The sequence below is a fragment of the Abramis brama genome (genome assembly GCF_963993115.1).
Source record: "Abramis brama genome assembly, chromosome: 9".
In the NCBI taxonomy this organism is placed as follows: Eukaryota; Metazoa; Chordata; class Actinopteri; order Cypriniformes; family Leuciscidae; genus Abramis; species Abramis brama.
Window position 1 is genome coordinate 15,322,873 of NC_139971.1, and position 22,282 is coordinate 15,345,154.

The following is a 22,282-nucleotide window of genomic DNA, read 5'->3' on the forward strand; positions in this document are numbered from 1 at the left end:
AGAAAATTATAACTATGCAACCATCTACTACAGTATCGCATCAGGCAGTGCATTGTAGTGTCCCTGAGGAAAAATTCCATTCATTCGTTGCAATAGGAGAGGAAGAATTGTCTAAACTCATTAAATCATCTAAATCAACATGTATGTTAGACCCTATACCGACTAAGCTACTGAAAGAAATGCTTCCAGAGGTGATAGATACACTTCTTAATATCATTAATTTATCTTTGTCACTAGGATGTACCAAAAACTTTTAAGCTGGCTATTATTAAACCTCTTATTAAAAAAAGCAACTTGATCCTAGAGAATGTCAATTAAAGGCCGATCTCAAATCTACCCTTTTTGTCAAAGATACTAGAAAAGGCAGTATCTTCACAACTATGTTCCTTTTTAGAAAGAAATGGAATCTGCGAGGATTTCCAGTTAGTATTTACTAATTAAGTAAAGTTACTATTTAACATTCTTTTAAATAGACAAAAAAATTATGTTGGCATTAACGGAATTGCATTAGCATGGTTTAAATCATACTTATCTGACCTTTATCAGCTTGTATCAGTAAATGAAGAGATGTCTTATTGACCACTAGTTCAGTTACCACAAGGCTCAGTACTAGGACCATTGCTGTTCACTCTGTACATGCTACCCTTGGGAGATATCATTAGGAAGCATGAGATTAGTTTTTACTGTTATGACGATGATACTCACTTATATATCTCTTTGCGCCCTGACGAAACTTGACAATTCAAGAAATTAACGGAATGCATAGCTGATATAAAAATTTGGATGATAGTAATTTCCTATTACTTAATTCTGAAAAAACAGAGTTTCTAATGATTGGACCAAAAACCTCTGCACGTACTAACCTAGAATACTGTCTAACAATAGACGGCTGCTCTCTCAAGTCTTCGTCGTCGTTTAGGAACCTGGGTGTGCTCTTTGATACCAATCTTTCATTTGAAAGCCACGTTTCTAGCATCTTTAAAACCGCATTGTTCCATCTTAAAAATATATCTAAATTACGACATATGCTTTCAAATAAAAATGCGGAACACTTAGTTGGTGCGTTTTATGTCCTCAAGGCTAGATTATTGTAATGCTCTTATGGGTGGTTGCCCTGCATGCATAGCATAATAAACAAACTACAGCTGGTCCAAAACGCAGCAGCTAGAGTTCTTACTAGAACCAGGAATTATGACAATATTAGCCCGGTTCTGTCAAAACTGCATTGGCTCCCTATTAAACATCATATACATTTTAAAATATTGCTGATTACTTACAAAGCACTAAATGGCTTAGCTCCCCAGTACTTGAGCGAGCTCTTAACGCATTACAGTCCTTCACGTTTATTGCAATCTCAAAATTCTGGCCAGTTGATAATACCTAGAATATAAAAATCGACTGCTGGCGGTAGATCCTTTTCCTATTTAGCATCTAAACTCTGGAACAGTCTCCCTAACATTGTCCGGGAAGCAGACAAGTGGACACTATCAAAATGGCAATCAAGAAATTAACCAATGACTTTAACCCTCGGATGTACACATGCAGAACATAACGCAGAATTTAGCAGTCAAAACTGATTCATCGTTGAATCAAACCTTCTTCAGCAGTTGTCAGGGATGAGTAGAGTGCAGTCTGGACGGTGTAAAAGTTGCAGATGTCTGGTTAGGCAGTGTGCACATGGACAGGAGTCGTACCATATTCGATTTCAATTCAATTCATTCAATTGTGCTCTCAGAGTTAGATATATTTATTAAGAGCCATCGAGTCATCTCCCACCACTGTCACACGAGAGTAGAATCCAATTGCGAGAAAACAGCAATGTTTATTGAAAACAGGAAAAGCTATGAAGCTGGTCAGTGAAGATCGACAGACAGGAAGAGGCACTGGCAACGCAGGGACGCAATGGGCAGAAATATCCAGGCAGTATCCAGACAGGATGCGGTAGATCCGGGAAGGCGATCCACACGAGGAAGACCAGTGGAACAGGAGTGAACGGTGCTCAGTGCTCTTAGTGAAGCCTCACAACGATCTGACAAAGACAGGATGGAATCACACACATTAAATAGGGTGCTCAATAAGGATCAGCTGGCACTGATCAGCCGGGATAACGAGACACGCCCACACACTAATACACACAACACTGACAGACAGCGAGGGCGAGACAGTGAACCCATGAACCGTGACAACCACAGTTGTAATCCATGTTTTTAGAGTTGCTCTATCTCACTCTTTACTGTAGATACAACTTACTGTATATTTATGCCACTATGGCATTAGTGATCACTTAAATATACAGCTACAAGTTATTGCTCTAAATCACGTCTGGTGCCGTCTAGCACATTTTTAGCTGATTGGCTAAAAGTGTGTGCATAAAAGTGGGAACCCACCCAATCTGGCAACACTGGCTAAACTAATTTTTCCATTAATTTACATATGGTTTAAAGTTAACGCTATTGGGTGATAACTTCCAGGTAAGTTTGGATCTTTCCCTGGCTTGAACAGTTGTTTCTCCAACCTACTTGTTTTGCATTATTTATAATTCTTGCATTTACTCTAGCTCTCTTGTATTCCAAAAGATTTGGAAAATGATTTTCTGACCCGCTTTTCTTTGAGGGATAATATGTATTATATTGCTATCTAATATCATATTAGAAAGAGATCCACAAAAAGTGTCTACCGTTTGCTCATTTACTAGATTTATATTCTTCTCACAATAATTTTTAAAAGATTTACAGTCCGCTTTTTCATATAACCATTTCCTCTGCAGATAATAATCTGTTTTATATTGTGCAAATTATTAGAAAGTGATCACTCCCAGTAGTATTACTGATCACATCAGTATTTTATTTTTAACCCTAAAATTTACATAAACCCCGCCCCTGTTTAGAAGAGGAAGAGTTGTTGTAGTAGAGCACATTTGTGAGTCTGCTCAAGCTGTTGCATCAGTCTTTTCACATGCAATAAAGTACGTAATACAAATGCAATAGCATGTCACTCTGTAGGCATCTTATAACAGTTCCCACACGAGCCATTTTATAGAGTATCATGACAGAATATGCTAATCACCATGGAAAAATCTCAGAGTAAAACGTGAAAATTATGATACACCGGTGTTTTGCCAGATGAGAAGTTTCAAGTTTGTTTTTATTTATATAGCACATTTAAAAACAGCAAACATGGCTGACCAAAGTGCTGAACAAAACAAGATAAAGAGACAAGGGCAAACCACACATTCATGATAGAAGCTTACAATGAATTAAAAGCTAAAGAAAAAAAAGTAGGTTTTAAGAGAAGATTTAAAAACAGTTAAAGACTGTGCCCATCTGATGTAAACTGGAAGGCTGTTCCACAGCCTAGGGCCAGCAATAGCAAAGGCTATATCTCCTCCATTTAATCGTGATCTGGGGAAAGATAAAAGTCTCTTATCACCATAGAATAGAAAAAGTCTATTCGTGTGGGATTGTATGGACAGAGTAGCTCAGACAAAAAGCTCGGTGCCAGATTATTTAAGAAGAAAGAGAAAAAATTTAAACTCAATTCTAAAATGCACAGGTAGCCAATACAGCGATTTCAGCGTCTCTGGAAGACTTCATTCAAAGGTCAGTAGAGTAGACATACTTGCATGTCTCTGCCCCTCTTTGTTTGTGAACAATCTTCTTGCATTTATTACTTTCCTCCTCTTATAATTTCTGTAATTTCTTCCGTTGATATATCAGATGGAATTCCAGTGATAACACCTTTTACTACGCTAGAAACACCAATCTCTCGAGCTGATATCTTCTCCCCATTTAAATCTTGAAGCCTTTACAATTTATTCCATTGTGCAACATCTTTAACAATTATTAGTACTCTTGCCTGTTCCAAACATTGAGCCATTCTCACAGCACCAACTGCTTTATTTGTGTCCTTTGTCAATCCTATCGGATTCATGTGTTTTCCTGATAATTTCTCAAAAGTTATCATCACTTTATACATATTCAGTTCTTCAGTTGATGTATTTCCATCTCCTACACTATTCTGATTTTCCTACACTATTTTCCCTTTTTCTTTTTCTTTTTCTTTTTACTCACTGTTTGAACTGCCGGCATCACATCCTTGCTAACTTCCAAGTCCTTTGTAGATCCTGAATTTTATAGTTTTGGAATGTTTTTCCTTTGATATACTTACTAAAATGTACTTTTTTCATTAATTATTGACCCATCCAAAACTCCTTCCACAATTCTTTCATCCAAATCTTTCTGACGTTCAAACAAACCAACTAGTGATTCTGTTTACTGAACATAACACACTTCCTCCTCCAGCAGCGCAGCTCTACACACCAGCCCCCAAAACCTCCTCTATATCAAGGACTTGATGTTAGGCCATGCTGTACCTTTTATACTTAGCACGTGAGAGGCTGCTACCTACTTCCTTCCCATTCCTTAAAGACAAATACACTTTCCTTAAAATGAGTTAAAATGGACAAGGAAACTTGTAAAACCATTTAAAACTCTGATACTGAGTTGTACTTTGTAATGTAGTGTTATATACAGAGTGGTAAAAAAACATGTCCCTTATGTGGCAGTGTCACAAAGTGTTTCTTTAGATCTTAACCCTCTGGGGTCTAAGGTGTTTTTGGGGTCCTTGAGATGTTCTGACATGCTCTTACATTTGTGCTTTTTTCAGTTGCTTATAAACATATTAATGGCAAAGGTGTAATTACACTCTATTTAGCACAAACAGGGCTAATAAGGCCACAAAACACATACTAAATATGTGTCCATAAGACTTCTGAATAATGCAATTTGTCGCCTAGGGTTTTTTCTTCAAAATGATGTGAAAATCATCCTGCCTAATCATTCACATAAAACAATACATTGATCTAAGTTTTGTAAGACACTTTTTGTTTGGAAAGGCAATATGCGGGTGGGCGTGATTCACACCTGAGGAGACAATGGGCCCCCGCATAATGAGGCTGCATACTTAATGAGCCTTTCATTCAGGTGTGTGACTGAGCCACAAGAAAAAATGCAAGGACAATATATATATATATAATTGGTTCACAGTTGTTGTTGTTTTTTCCACAAATTGTGCTTGCAAATTGTATAATATCCAAGGTAAACATTTCTAGTAATTGTGCAGTTAATTGTTCTCATACTGTATTTTCAGATTTGGAATATATTCTCTACCCAAATGTGTCACTAATAAAGCATAATAAAATTATTTAAAGAGAAGGCTTATATTGACCTTTTAAGATTTTGTTTACATCTATCCTTGTATGTATGTATATATATATTATATAATTTTTTTGTTGTTTTTTTTTTTTTTTTTTTTTGCTATTTTATTAAAAAGGTTATACAATTACAACAACAATTAAAATTGTATTTCCAGTGTAATATTTCTTTGTAAAAACTAAAGTATACATTTTATCACACGTAATTCAATTCATATGAGCAGAAATTGGCAACATTATAAGCTTATTTGATGTGACAGTATTTTACAGTAAAAACTTTATAATCTATCTGATTTTTACTCATCTCAGTATAGCAATAGAGTTTGGTAAAAGCTGTTCATTCATTCACACAAAGAAACGCGATTCATTTTTAAACAGTATTTTTGCCAGCTGTAGTAGCTACACAACAGCACGCATCATTCACACTCAGAAACGCGATTCATAAAACAGTCTTTTGCGTGTACAGACACTTGCGATTAGAACAAAGCAAATAGAACTGACCTATTTCTCAGCCGGATCCATTTGCTCCTCGAAATGAAACTTCCAGCACTTCTGAGGTAAATTTTCCATGATTATTATCAAGATAGTATTATTCCTCACAGCGTCGTAAAGTACATGAGTCTGAAAGTGAACTCGCTGTGTGTGTTATCCAGCTGATGTGGGCGTTTCACAGGTTTGCATGGATTGCTCTCAGATCATTTGTGTTTGAATAGCGCGCGCTCTCCGTGGGCGGAGTCACATAAAAACTTAATGAGCTGAGATAAGAACGACTGACATCTCTCTCTTTTCATACATATTACATAAACTGTGAATATTTTTTTTATATAAAAATGACTTCATTTAAAAGAAGAGAATTCAAGCTTCATGCCTGTGTGTCTGTATGCCTGTTTGACTGAGAATTCGCTGAGTAACAGTTCATTTTTGGACGCGTTTCAGAATGGACTACACTGACAGAGAGAAAGCAGAACTCACATCATGTTTATTTTTCTTTATTTGGCAAAAAGCACAACACTTTGTTTTTATTGTGAGTATACACAAAAATAATACACACTTAACAGGACCGATTGATGTATGAAACGTGTATGGAAGATCAAAGTCAACTTTGTATTTAGAGTCTCTATTGCACTGATAAGGAAAAATGCGAGCTGGTATCGTCGGCGATACCGCCGACCCCAGGGGGTTAATTAGCTGGATTAGGTGTGTTTGATTGGGCTGAACTTTGCAGGAAGGTAGATCAGGATTGGGCACCCTTGATATACAGTATAAATGGGTTAACCTTTCTGTTCATCTTCTGAGATCTTTTCATTTTTGTGCCATGCAGGCCTTGATCTCAATGTCTCCAATGACTGTGTGAACTTGACATGGGGTGCTTCTCATTTCTTATTTGTGCATCCTCGTTTCCTTTCCTCGCTTCCTTTCCTCGCGTCTCAGCTCCGCCCCCTGTAGGATGCGAGGGAAGGCTGCAAGGAAAAGACGCGAGGATGGAGGATTCGAATGTAACTTTTTTTTATACATTGGAATACTTGATCACTCGAGCGTCACTTCATCGCGTCATCAGCAGCGCTCAAAGGATCTGCCCTTATGTTGTTGAAGTTTGTTTATTTAAGAAATTCATAATAAATAATAATAAAGCAAGATACCCTGTTGAAATATGTGAGATGTGTGGTTTATATAAACTGCAAAGGTAAAGTATAAATTAAAATGATTGTGACCGATGTGAAGGGGGAGGAGAATTTAGACGTGCGTCACGTTTAAGTCGATAAAACTCTTCCGCATAGGATACACCTGTGTATCCTCGCTCATGACTCCTCAGGAAGCCTCCTAACTCCTCGATCCTTGACTCCTCGCGGTGCAATTAGAGAATTGAGATGTCCTTCAAGATGGCTGAGCTCGATCGGTTTCCGGGTCATAGGATGGAGGACGGAGGAGCGAGGAGACGAGGAGGGATATTGAGAAGCACCCATGGTCTGTAAGAAATGAGAATAATTATTAAAATTTGAATAGTTCGGAGTTAGTTGAGGGCCTGAAGGTCAAGTAAAACCAATCAAACCCCTTTTCAAACAACACACTACATGGCTTAATTGACTGAAAATGAAAACAAGTTAGTATTTTGAAGAAATACATAGTGGTACTGTCAATTATTCAAGGACACTCACCGGTCAGGTTAAAAAAAAAAAACAGACACACAGGAAGGGCATAAAGAACGTCTCAGGTTACTTGACTGTAGCCCTGTTCCCTGAAAAAGCGGAACAAGATGCTGCGCTGATCAGTGCATTGGGAACGTCTTTAACATGACCAGCTGTGAATATGTGTGCAAAACATCAATGAAATTGACCCGGAACTTTTATAGCATCGGGCGGTGACGTCATTGGAGTGCGCACGTGTGCCGTGAGGCTATATAAATAGATGAGCCACAGCTGCATCGACAGGATATTTTGTTTGAAGAGCAGTCCTGGGATATCTTCAGCATGGCAATGCAGCGCAGCATCTCATTCCGCTTTTTCAGGGAACAGGGTTAGTCAAGTAACCCGAGATGAAACAATCGATGCTGTGCTGATCAGCGCAATGGGAACGAGAATACCCACGCCGCCGTGCTTGGAGGTGTCTGGACCCCTTTACGGTTGTGTAGTCTGTGCTCACAAGAACGCAAGAAGGTCTCAGGCATGAGCTTGTGATGTCGACTCAAGGACGTGTGAGCCTGGAGTGGCATGAACATCCAAACTATAGAATCTTATGAATGTGTGCGGAGAGGACCAGCCTGCCGCATTACAAACATGCTGCATGGGGGCACCCCCCGCCAAGTGCTTTAGAGGAAGCGACCCCCCTGGTAGAGTGAGTCTTAACCAGACCTTTGAGGACTATAACTAAGTCCCATGAAGGGATCTTGGTTCTTACGGGATGCCTCAGTCGCCTGGCCCCACGAATATAGCGGGCAAGCAGAGGATGTTTCCCGAGTGGCACCCCGTCAACCAAGGAGTGACAAGCCGAAAGAGCGGCCACAGTGGCGGGGAGAGTGGCGGGGCATGTGCTTGCTGAGAATTTTTCCTGCAGGAAGTCCAGGACTGAAGCAATCTGGCAGTTGACTGGATCTGCATTATGTGCAGTGCATCACCTTTCAAAAACACCCCATTTGTTGGCATAACTTATTCTAGTGGAGGGAGCCCTAGCACTTAGAATGGTCTCAATAACTTCAGGTGAAAGCCCAGTGTCCCTCAGTTGGTACCCATCAGGGGCCAAACATGAAGGTTCCACAGGTCGGGCCGGGGATGAAATATCGTCCCCTACACTTGAGACAGAAGGTCCCTCCTCTCCGCTATCGCCCAGGGCGAGCCGTCAAGGAGAGATATTATTTCTGAGAACCACACTCTGTTCGGCCAACACGGCGCTATCAGTAAGAGGCAAGACCCTTGTTGGCGAACTCTGGCTAGAACTCCCGGGAGCAGAGAAACCGGAGGAAACGCATACAGGCGCATTTTGGGCCATGTGTGCGCCATGGCGTCCAGACCCAGGAGGGCTCGGTGACTTAGAGAGAAGTAGAGGGGACATTGCACTGTCTGTTGGGAGGCGAAGAGGTCCACCTCTGCTTCGTAAAATCTTGACCAGATATGTTTCACCTACCTTTCACTAGCCTGACTTTGCTCAGGGTATGCTGAATGGTCTTGATTCGAGTGGAAGACAGTTGTGCCCTCATCGTGATCAAATCCCATACGATCCCCAAATAAGTCATTCTCTGGGCAGGAGAGAGAACGCTTTTCTTGGCGCTGAGTCTCAACCCCAGAGAAACTAGATGACGCAATATTTCTGTGTTGAAGTGCCAGCTCTTGCGATTGTGCTAGTATTAGCCATTCGTCTATGTAATTCAAAATGCGAATGCCCTGGATTCGCAATGGAGCCAGTGCTACATCGGTGCATCTTGTGTATGTGTGGGGTGACAAGGCTAGGCCGAACGGCAGAACCCGAAATTGGTACACTTCGCCCCCGAAAGTGAACCTCAGAAATTTCCTGTATTGTGGTAATATTTCTATATGAAAGTATGCATCCTTGAGATCAATCGTGACGAACCAATCATGATGTTGAATTTGCGACACGATCATCTTGACAGTTACCATCTTGAACTTGAGCGCTTTGACTGTACGGTTTAAGCCTTGAAGATCTAAGATTGGACGCAACGTAATCTGGCGAGTTACCTCCTCGAGTAATTCCTCGACGGATTTATCATCACGTGAGGAACGCTCAGAGGTTGGCCGCTCGAAGTCCACAGACCCAAGAGATTCATCGTCCCCCGCATGACCCGATGAAGCGCTGGAGCACGCTTCGAGATCACACAAAGGGACATGTGGATCTGGTGAACAAGCGAGTGATAGGGAAGGACCCGTCTCTCGCTCGTCAGCCAAATCCATACGGGAGCCCCGCGAATATTGCTTCAAAATAATCATATAAATAATTGTTAATTCTATATGTAGCCATGCAGTGTCATGATAATAAATAGAGGATACAAGATGCAAGTAACAACAGTTTATTTGTAAATGAAGTGAGTGCAGTCTGGTGCAGGGATGGCCGCTCTGAGTGGCGCAGGGACGTCGACAGGCAACCCGCTCGGTGATGTCAGAAGTGCAGAGAAAATCCACGAGAATCCAGTATGCAGCAATAACTCCAGATGAACAGTAATCCCAGGGCAGAATGCAGAACAACAGGAATGAGAGACAAGCACAGGCAAGGTAGCAAAGAGAACTGGAAACAGGACAGGACACTGGGAATTCTCACAACGATCTGACAACACAAGACACCAAGCAATGAACATATAGGCACGGCTGCTAATAATTAAACAGCTAAATAAACAGCTTCCGCTAATAAATACGGTGATTGGCAATCACCCTGACACACACACACACACACACACACACACTGACATACAGGCAGACAGAGAGACAGTGAATTCATGAACCGTGACATGCAATCTCACCACCTTGAGCAATAAAGGTGCAGTCGCATTAGCAAAATTATGCGGGCAAAAAACGGTCCATTTCAATAGTCTACCCCAGAGGTTCCCAAAAAAAATGTGTCAGCCAAACCCCCTTTGACACAAAATATTTTCTTGTAGTACTCCCTGAGATTTAATTAATATTTCAATAATTAAACAACATGTACGGTTCTTTGATGTTGGTTAATAGTAACTTGACGTGCAGGTAAACATAAAATGTTTTTAGTAAGCATGTAAAATTATGCATTTACAGTACATGGCTGCATGATTTGGTTAAATGTATATTGTGATTATTTTGCCATACTTTGCCAATGTAGTCAAAGTCAACAGGCGGGCTGCTGCATTCTGGACCATCTGCAGTCTGGAGAGAGAGGCCCGACTAATGCCTATATAGAGGCCATTACAATAATCCAGACGAGATGAAATGAAAATATGAACAAATTTTTCAAAGTCTTTTAAAGACAGGAAAGATTTCACCTTGGTTAGTTGTCTCAATTGGAAAAAAACTAGTTTTAACTATCGAGTTAATCTGTTTGTCCAGTTTAAAATCACAATCCATAATAACACCTACATTTTTTACATAGGGCTTCACAAGTGGATTCAATTCACCAAGGTCCAAATGTATTGATTCATAAGTGCCTCCCGGCGTAAACAGCATAACTTCTGATTTATTTTCATTAAAGCTAAGGATATTTAGTGCCATCCAGGCCTTAATTTCCTCAAGACACTGCAATAGAGGTGTTAAAGTGCGAGTATCATTTATTTTCAAAGGCAGATAAATTTGCGTATCGTCTGCATAACAATGAAAAGAAATACCAGATTTCCTAAAAATATGTCCTAAGGGGAGTATATACAGGGAGAACAAAATAGGCCACAAAATGCAGCCCCGGGGGACCCCACACATGAAAGAAGCCGTTGAGGAGGTAAAGTCTCCAAGACGAATACCAACACATTGTTCTAAGCGTGTAATCAAGATATTATGGTCCACAGTATCGAATGCAGCCGAAAGGTCTAGTAAAATTAAAATTGCACAGTTCCCTGAGTCAGTAGTAATAACAAATCATTGAAAACCTTCAACAGAGCAGTGTCTGTACTATGTAAGGATTTAAAATCAGACTGAAATATTTCATGAATACCATGTAGATCTAGAAATGAATTCAGTTGTCCAAATACGACCTTCTCCAATAGTTTAGACAGAAACGGAAGTTTCAAGATAGGTCTAAAATTAGCAAAGGCTGATGAATCCAGATTAGATTTCTTGATTACCAGTTCCACTGCTGCATGTTTAAAAGACTTAGGTACTCCCGAGACCAGGCTACTATTAACCCCCTGGGGTCGACTATCGCGCCGGCACGATAGGCTCGCTTTTTTCTTATCAATGCAAAAGAGACTCAAAATACTCTGTTGAATTTGATCTTACATACAAGTTTCATGCATCATTCGATCCTGTTAAGTGTGTATTTTTTTGTGTGTATACTCACAATAAAAACAAAGTGTTGTGCTTTTTGCCAAATAAAAATAAATAAACATGATGCGAGTTCTGCCTTCTCTCTGTCAGTGAAGTCCATTCTGAAATGCGTCCGAAAATAAACTATAACTCAGCGAATACTCAGTCAAACAGGCATACAGACACACAGGCATGAAGCTTGAATTATCTTCTTTTAAATTAAGTAATTTATATAAAAAAAAAACAAATATTCTCAGTTTATGTAATATGTATGAAAAGAGAGAGATGTCAGTCGTTCTCATCTCAGCTCATTAAGTTTTAATGTGACCCCGCCAGTGGTGGACAGTAACGAAGTAAATGTAATTCGTTACTGTACTTAAGTAGCTTTTTTGTGTATCTGTACTTTCCTGAAGTATTTCAATTTGGGGAGACTTTTACTTTAACTCCACTACATTTCAAAGTCAAATATCTTACTTTTTACTCTACTACATTTTCAAAATCAGTCGTTCCTTTTTATTTATGAGTGGATAAAAATGTAACTGGTCAAACGAGCCACAGCACAGCGTGCGTTTTGTTTTGAACTTGTTTTGTTTGCCCCTGTTAGCGCCTTGGCGGTATCTACTTAGTGCGAACATAAGGTTCAACGTGACATCACATCAGTGCAACAGCAAAACATTTTGAGTGCCAATGTTTTAATAATTGATGGAAGAAACTACTGACTCTAACTTGCCACAACTCCCATGGCCTTAGTTACGTGATTTTTTTTGAAGTAACGTTAGTTCAAAAGAAGAACGAGTCCTTCGTTTTTTAAGTGCCTTAATTCTCTGCCTGCCTCGGCCCTGTACAATTTCATCTTACAGTAATTTTCCTTCCAATCTGGAAACACGTAGAGGTAAGCCATTTTCATTTCACTCATTTTTTAAATGAGAAATCTAACAGTAGCTTGCAGAAAACTGTTTCATTGTGCATGTTAAAATATAGACTATGTGACGTTACCATGAACATTATACGTTGTCGTCAGTTAAAGTTAACTTAGCTGTTTCACCGTATTTCATAGTTCATAGTATTTGAAACTTTTTAAGCTGAGTGCTCTGTGAATATCGTGAGATGGCAATCAATCGATGTTAACATTTTATGTTGGAATATAAATTATATTTTGACTTGTTTTACATGCAGCGTATTCAATTCACATTTATTTGTATTAGCGTTTTTCACAATACATATAGTTTCAAAGCAGCTTTAAAGAACAAAGTATGTGTCTACATTACAATTTAGTGGGATCTGTTATCAGAGACTTCGTCCAAGATATCTATGTCAGAAATGTACAGTTCTAAGATAATACAAATCATACTGTTATTAGCTAACATCATGTATTCATTTAAAGAAGGAAACAATGAGCTAATTAAAGTAATTATTACAAGTTGGGAACATAATGATTACATTATAAAAAAAATTGCATTGGTGCATGTATGATGCTAAAACAGTTGACTGGTAGAGTGGAGTGCTCCTTATTAACAGATTATTTTCAAAAGTTCAGCTTCCAAAGACTGTGATCTAACTAAGACTATGCTGAAAATAATGTCATTTAAATTAATAGATTGGTGTGCCAAAAGTAACATTAGAGTCCTCACGTAGACTGAGTTAAGCAAAAGTCTTGTGACAAAAATGATAATAGGACATTATAGCCATAAAAAAATCATAGTACTTGGATACTTGAGTACATTTGAAGGCAAATACTTTTGTACTTTTACTCAAGTGAATGTTTAAAGGCAACACTTTTACCTTGTAAAGTAATATTTTACCTTGGGTATCTCTACTTTAAAGCAACACCAAGGAACTTTTCCTCTGCGGTCGCCCTACAGGTTGGAAGCGGAATTGTCCATTATCGCTGTCGTAAATAATTTAGCCTACCGCATCCTACTGTCGCACGCGCACGCTCGCTGTTTATCCAGCACCGGCAGTATGCTCCACCTATCGGCAATTGTAGCGCTTGCCGTAAAGCAAGTCAGGTTTTTTTATGTCTCATTAGAACTACAGAAACGCGGCCGATCTGGCAATCTTACATAGCGTGGATATACCAGATAAAGGATTGCAAAGCGGTGGCATAAGTGCCTTTCACCCTGTCACGACTTGATGAACCACTGAAACGATTTTGGAAACATTATTTGAAAGTAAAAAATCCTACTTAGTGTTGCTTTAACTCAAGTACATGGTATGTGTATTTCGTCCACCACTGGACCCCGCCCACGGAGAGTGCGCGCTATTCAAACGCAAATGATCTGAGGCATCCATGCAAACCTGTGAACGCCCACATCAGCTGGATAAAACACACCGCGAGTAATCAGTCATGTACTTTACGACGCTGTGAGGAATAATACTATCTTAATAATAATAACCTCAGAAGTGCTGGAAGTTTCATTTCGAGGAGCAACGGATCCAGCTGAGGAATAGGTCAGTTCTATATTTTCTTTGTTCTAATCGCAAGTGCCTGTACACGCAAAAAGACTGTTTAAATATGAATCGCGTTTCTGTGTGTGAATGAATGAACGCACAGATGCGCGCTGTTGTGTAGCTACTACAGCTGGCACAAATACTGTTTGAAAATGAATCGCGTTTTTGTGTGAATGAATGAACAGCTTTTACCAAACTCTATTGCTATACTGAGATGAGTAAAAATCGACTACAAAAATCGGTAGATTATAAAGTTTTTACTGTAAAATACTGCCACATCAAATAAGCTTATAATGTTGCCAATTTCTGCTCATATGTTAAATATATATATATATATATATATATATATATATATATATATATATATATATATATATATATATATATATATATATATACACACACATATGTATTAGGCTATATTATGTTTTGTCAAAAATAAAGTCATCAACTAAGATGTTATTATAGTGTTTGTTCCAATGTAGGCTATATTCAAACTAATAAATCCTTAACTTAAAATGTATACTTTAGTTTTTACAAAGAAAGATTACACTGGAAATATTGTTAAAATTTTAATTGTTGTTGTAATTGTATAACCTTTTTAATAAAATAGCAAAATATATATATACAGTGAGGAAAATAAGTATTTGAACACCCTGCTATTTTGCAAGTTCTCCCACTTAGAAATCATGGAGGGGTCTGTAATTGTCATCGTAGGTGCATGTCCACTGTGAGAGACATAATCTAAAAAAAAAATCCAGAAATCACAATGTATGATTTTTTAACTATTTATTTGTATGATACAGCTGCAAATAAGTATTTGAACACCTGAGAAAATCAATGTTAATATTTGGTACAGTAGCCTTTGTTTGCAATTACAGAGGTCAAACGTTTCCTGTAGTTTTTCACCAGGTTTGCACACACTGCAGGAGGGATTTTGGCCCACTCCTCCACATAGATCTTCTCTAGATCAGTCAGGTTTCTGGGCTGTCGCTGAGAAACACAGAGTTTGAGCTCCCTCCAAAGATTCTCTATTGGGTTTAGGTCTGGAGACTGGCTAGGCCACACCAGAACCTTGATATGCTTCTTACAGAGCCACTCCTTGGTTATCCTGGCTGTGTGCTTCGGGTCATTGTCATGTTGGAAGACCCAGCCTCGACCCATCTTCAATGCTCTAACTGAGGGAAGGAGGTTGTTCCCCAAAATCTCGCAATACATGGCCCCGGTCATCCTCTCCTTAATACAGTGCAGTCGCCCTGTCCCATGTGCAGAAAAACACCCCCAAAGCATGATGCTACCACCCCCATGCTTCACAGTAGGGATGGTGTTCTTGGGATGGTACTCATCATTCTTCTTCCTCCAAACACGTTTAGTGGAATTATGACCAAAAAGTTCTATTTTGGTCTCATCTGACCACATGACTTTCTCCCATGACTCCTCTGGATCATCCAAATGGTCATTGGCAAACTTAAGACGGGCCTTGACATGTGCTGGTTTAAGCAGGGGAACCTTCCGTGCCATGCATGATTTCAAACCATGACGTCTTAGTGTATTACCAACAGTAACCTTGGAAACGGTGGTCCCAGCTCTTTTCAGGTTATTGACCAGCTCCTCCCGTGTAGTTCTGGGCTGATTTCTCACCTTTCTTAGGATCATTGAGACCCCACGAGGTGAGATCTTGCATGGAGCCCCAGTCCGAGGGAGATTGACAGTCATGTTTAGCTTCTTCCATTTTCTAATGATTGCTCCAACAGTGGACCTTTTTTCACCAAGCTGCTTGGTAATTTCCCCGTAGCCCTTTCCAGCCTTGTGGAGGTTTACAATTTTGTCTCTAGTGTCTTTGGACAGCTCTTTGGTCTTGGCCATGTTAGTAGTTGGATTCTTACTGATTGTATGGGGTGGACAGGTGTCTTTATGCAGCTAACGACCTCAAACAGGTGCATCTAATTTAGGATAATAAATGGAGTGGAGGTGGACATTTTAAAGGCAGACTAACAGGTCTTTGAGGGTCAGAATTCTAGCTGATAGACAGGTGTTCAAATACTTATTTGCAGCTGTATCATACAAATAAATAGTTAAAAAATCATACATTGTGATTTCTGGATTTTTTTTTTTAGATTATGTCTCTCACAGTGGACATGCACCTACGATGACAATTTCAGACCCCTCCATGATTTCCAAGTGGGAGAACTTGCAAAATAGCAGGGTGTTCAAATACTTATTTTCCTCACTGTACAAGGATAGATGTAAACACAATCTTAAAAGGTCAATATAAGCCTTCTCTTTAAATTATTTTTATTGTGTTTTATTAGTGACACATTTGGGTAGAGAATATATTCCAAAACTTTCTGAAAATACAGTATGAGAACAATTAACTGCACAATTACTAGAAATGTTTACCTTGGATATTATACAATTTGCAAGCACAATTTGTGGAAAAAAACAACTGTGTTTCCAACTGTGAACCAATTTTGTGTGTGTATATATATATATATATATATATATATATATATATATATATATATATATATATATATATACATACACATATATAGTCCTTGCATTCTTTCTTGTGGCTCAGTGACACACCTGAATGAAAGGCTCATTACGCATATTGCCTTTCCAACAAAAAGTGTCTTACAAAATTTAAATCAATGTATTGTTTTATGTGAATGATTAGGCAGGATGATTTTCACATGAAGAAAAAACTCTAGGCGACAAAATGCATTATTCAGAAGTCTTGTGGACACATATTTACTATGTGTTTTGTGGCCTTATTTCAGAAACTTTCATTTTTAGTTTTTTCAATAACCATGCATAAACATTATTCTCCCAAAAATACAAACATGTACATACATGTTGCTCACATATTATGGTAGCCCTGTTTGTGGTAAATAGAGTGTAATTATACCTTTGCCATTAATATGTTTATAAGCAACTGAAAATAGCACAAATGTCAGGGCATGTCAAAACATCTCAAGGACCCCAAAAACACCTCAGACAAATTTATTTAGACAAATTCTCCTTTAAAATGTCAAGTGAGATCTGTAATTTATCCTTCTTCCAGCGGCGTTCTGCCCTTCTGCATTCAAGCCCTAAAGGGGGCCACTATATCCAAAATACTTTGACAGGTTAAAAAGAACAATGAGGTTAAGTCATCGGTGTTAAGGCCATATGAGGACATTGAATAATCATCCTCAATGCCATTAAAAGCCTCAAAAAATAATTGGGCAGTTGAAGGATTAATCGTCCGACAGCGACGGTTTGGAACAGTCACTTTAGAATCACACGAAATACATATCTCAAATAAAACAGGCAAATGATCAGAGAAAATGGCATCACAGACTTCGATATTACCAATAGGCAAGCCACATGTTAAAACCAAATCTAGTGTGTGTCCACATATATGTGTGGGACTAGTGATAAACTGAGTTAAGTTAGAAGACTCCACAAGATTTAAAAAAGCTTTAGCCAAAGGCTTGGCGGGAAAGCACACATGGATATTAAGATCCCCCACAATTAAGACACGATCATATTTAGTCATGATTCCGGCCAAAAAATCTGAAAATTCATTGATAAAGTCCTTGTTATATTTAGTTGGGTGATAAACAACAGCGCACAGCACCGGATAACTGAGGACTAAGTTCAAAAACACTGAGTTCAAAGCTGGAATAGGAGTAAGATGGAAGACGCCGACAGTTTAAATGTTCTTTAAAAATAATTGCTACTCCACCTCCTCGTCCCGTAAGCCGTGGAGAGTTAAAATAGGTACAGTTCAGTGGTAAAACTTCTGAAAAAACACTTGACTGCACCAACACCGATCTAGGTCTCAGTCACACACAACATGCCCAAGTCCTTGGAAGTAAAAAAGTCATTCAAGATAAAGGACTTGTTTGCTAGTGATCTAGCATTCACCAACAGTATCCTCACTGGAGTTGAGTCTTTCGACATTCACGGTTAAAAGACCGAAGGAGAGAAGCGTCCACACCACCTCTTCTAAGACGGGGTGGTCGTATGATGACCGGAGGCTTATCCACATTAATCACAGGTACCAGCAACTTATACGCAGGATCTCAAAAGCGTTGAAGCACGTACTGACGACAATCCACGTCAAGATCTCCCAAAATCCAGCATTTGGGAACAAAGCCCTTAAAGTCTTTATTTTAACCAACAGATCACCTCGTTTGCCACGGCGTCTGAATCGCTTCTTCCTCCCGAGAGAGCATGGGGTCTGGCATAGATAGGCAGGTAGTCCATGCAGGAGCGGTGGAGGGGGCGAGTTGTTTGTTCCACCGTGATTAACCATATAGATCAACGTATTATCCATAGCCAATCTAATGCCAAGAAGAGTTTGGCGATCGTACACCAGTAGAGAGTTTGCAGTATTTAAAACAGTCAATAAAAACAAGACAAACATCCATACAACCGGGAGCAGCAGACGTCCTGCCACACACACTGGCGCCATCTTGGAAGCCGCACTTAACCGTGGACTTGTATGCACTTAACCGCACTTAAATGTATGCCAAGTATGAAGTACAGCTCACACAGACGTCACTTTCAAACCAATTCGCTGAACAACGGTGAATGTAACCGCACCTTAACTGAATCATTTCCAGTCGAGATGACCGAACATCTAGTTGTCCAACATTTTAGAAAATCTCCAACATTTACCTCAGAATTTTCCTGTCATTGACAGGTGCGCAAAACAGGATAAGTTACTTATGAAGCAGAAAAGTTTTAAATGCTTTAAAATATAAAACATTACAACAACAAAAACTAACATTTAACCTGTTAAGCTGCAACGCCACTTTTGAAAAATCCACAGAAATGGCATACCCAAACTGAAACAGATACAGTTCATGAACCTTTTGTATTAAAAGCACAAGTATGATCTCATTTGAAAGCTGACACCTGGCAGTTTATTGTTAATGTAGAATTAATTATTGTCATAATGAAAAAAATATTTATAAATAGCTTAAAATTTTTGTGAAGTTATTAGAAATTTATTTTTATGAAACATCTTCATGAAAATAAAATTGAAGTTGGCATTGTATCAATCTAGAAATGCACTGCAGCTAAAGCCACATGTCTGACCATGTTATATTTAAAATCTGAAGATAAGTCTAAAACTCTGTATTTAGTTAAATGTTTTTCAAGATCAAGTCATATGACTTTATTTTGATTAGACTCTAAAATGCAACTGATGTTTATGTCATCTTCTAAAGCATCTATTCATCTAATGTCTCTATTGTTTTGTGGTGCAAACGAGCCCCATTCAGTCTCAGTCTCTCCAGCACACATTCACACCTCTCCAGCCTGGTTATGGCTCTAAATATGCATTTCTTTTGTCTGCATTATAATTACTAACAACTGGCACACTGTTTCAATCCCTCATTTCTTTTATCAAAGTTCTCATTTCACATTTGAAACTGTATCAAATGCCCTTCTTGAATAAAGAAACATTTCAGTAAGCATTCCTATTTAGAAAAAAATCATAAAATAATAACTGCTAGGTGGCAGGTGCACCTAGAGCTAGCTAGCATGTTAGCTTAGCACACCATCAATACACAACAATTTATGAGATTAAAACCATGTTTGTGCTCCAAACTTACTTTATAGCGCAAGTCGAGTGTTTTAAATAATCGTCTGTGATCTAATTTGGCTTCAGATAAAAAAAATCTGACAGAAAATATATTATTTTATAGTATTCTGCATGATGATAAAGTCTATATCGATTAGCATTACATTATAAATATAATCTATTATTATGAAAATACCTGACATGGCTCGAAGAACACAGGTAAATCAAATATCATTGCAATCATGTTTATTGTCTTCAAAACGTCTTTATCTGCATGTTACAGCGATCTCTGTTAGCTTTGTGTGTGTCAGGGACTTCCTGGAATGTCACATGATTATGGCACTTCTTCATATGATCCATATATGGACTATACTGTGCACATAGGGCGCCCTCAGGCTGCTGGTATGGATTGAAAACACAGTACATCAGAGTAACCAGTGCTCATAATGATTACATCGACGCATTTGGGTATAAATTCAATCAATATTATTCCTGTCTATATAAATTTGATGTAAACCTATGAGAATATAACAATATTTCTGTATTTATATCAATAGTCTTATATCTTTTTAATGATGTATAGTTTGTCAAGGTAATAACATTAAATCTGATAGTAACTTTGAACTATTTATAAAAAAAAACGCTTCAGTGCGTCCGCGCACTGGTGAAGCTTAACAGGTTTTTAACATCAAATGTGTAAAAACCACAAAAAAAAATGTTTTTGCTCACCTTTTGCTAAGTGTACAGTGACACTGAGACACAAGTCATTCCATCTCTCTAACAAAGAATACTAACACGCACACAGACACAGCTACACCAGATCCAGCCTCGAAGAGGTTGAAATTCCCAAAACATACAGATAACATGTTCTTTCTCTCACTGAGAGGTGATGACGCTTGAAGAAGTCATTCAAACCATTTAATATGTAGAAGGAAAAATATTGATTATTTATGATTTATTAATAACTTGATTATAAATAATTTATATATATATATACACACACACACACACACACACACACACACATATATATATATACATACATACATATATATATATATATATATATATATATATATATATATATACATACATGCATACATACATGCATACATACACATATATATATATATATATATATATATATATATATATATATATATATATATATATATATATATATATATATAAACACAATTATATACACATATAAAAAAAGTGTATAAACACTACAATTTTTGATATATCATTAAAATAAATCTTAAGTAATTAAACGTAAAATACTGTATGAATTTTTAAAACGTAGTAATCATCATAATTTCAAAACAACAGTCTTTGGTTACACTTTCTTGTGATGGCCCATTTTAGAAATTCTACTAACTTTCCAACTACATGTCAACTAACTAATTAACAAGGAAAACTACAAGGTAGGCTACTACAACTATATTTATAATATATCATGTATTTGTGATCCACATGTTAAAAAGCCATTACAATGTGGAAACATTTTACACATCTGCTCTACATGTTGGTAACATGTTTTCCACATGTGATCACTTATGTCCACATGTGATCACATGTGGACATAACAAAATGTAGCACATGTGGACACGTGATCACATGATGTGGAACAGGGAACGTAGCATCATCTACAGATGCAGCATCTTGTTCCCTATTCAGAGAACCAAGGTTACATATGTAACCAAGATGTTTCGTGTTGAGTTTTTCAATGTGACCTGAGATCATGAAATTCCTGAGAAATACCTTAACAACCTTATCTAACAATAAAAAATAAGCTCTATTCAGATGGTCCCTTCAAATTAACTAAACTATTACAACTTACTAATGCTTTCAGTTACACACAGAAGCACTGAAGAAAATACCAATTCTGAAGACACTAAGAACACTGGAGCAGGAAGCTGGGAAAGATGTTGCTTTAAAGACAACACCTGCTGGAACAGATGGAACCAAGAAATCCAAAGAGCTAAAATGGCAACCTGATTGTTATCCTAAATCTGAGCTTCAATGTGAATGTTTAGCCTCTGAAGGTGACAAGTGTGACCTTCCAATCTAAGGGTCTTGAAAAACAGGTCATGAAAATGTGAGTTTCGGCTGAAATCACAAGGCCTGAGAATAATAAAGTGTTATGCTAAACGTCTCTATTCTTATGTATTTATTGTTTAGTTAAACAGTGTCAATAAGTTTTATGATACCAGCTCTTCTATAAGGTATGTCTATGAGTTTATATTAATTTAATTGAAATGGTTCTTAATAATATTACAAATCAAATGAATTTTGCTTTTCCCAAAAATGCATTTAACATGAAACTACGTGTACAAGCTTTGAGTGCTAGAATCGCTGTCTGTTCATGAAGTGCTGAAATATACAGTATACGGTATAAGTACTTTTATACTACAGGGCTGTTGAATACTTCATTGGCCTGTCTGATCGATTGCTCCTGTCTGCCTCGTAGCTTCTGCTGCTGTTGCGTTGGTTTGCCTAAGCTCCGTATATCTTTCTGTTTTGAATCATTATTTACTATCATTCCTTGTTGTTTATACTGCTAAATATAACTTATTCAACATCACACGTTAACCTGACATCGCTAGC

General features: G+C 38.0%; 1 protein-coding gene across 1 annotated transcript in view; it reads left to right on the forward strand.

Moving 5' to 3' along the window:
- mthfsd (methenyltetrahydrofolate synthetase domain containing) overlaps positions 1–21,830 on the forward strand; it is a gene marked incomplete at its 5' end in the record, with an annotated part of 73,360 nt that extends 51,530 nt beyond the window's left edge. Inside the window, one exon of the mRNA XM_084125136.1 lies at positions 21,528–21,830. Within this exon, the coding sequence (XP_083981262.1) occupies positions 21,528–21,746 (219 nt within the window). The 3' untranslated portion in view covers positions 21,747–21,830. The remainder of the gene's footprint in view (positions 1–21,527) is intronic.
- Positions 21,831–22,282: the final 452 nt, after the last annotated feature.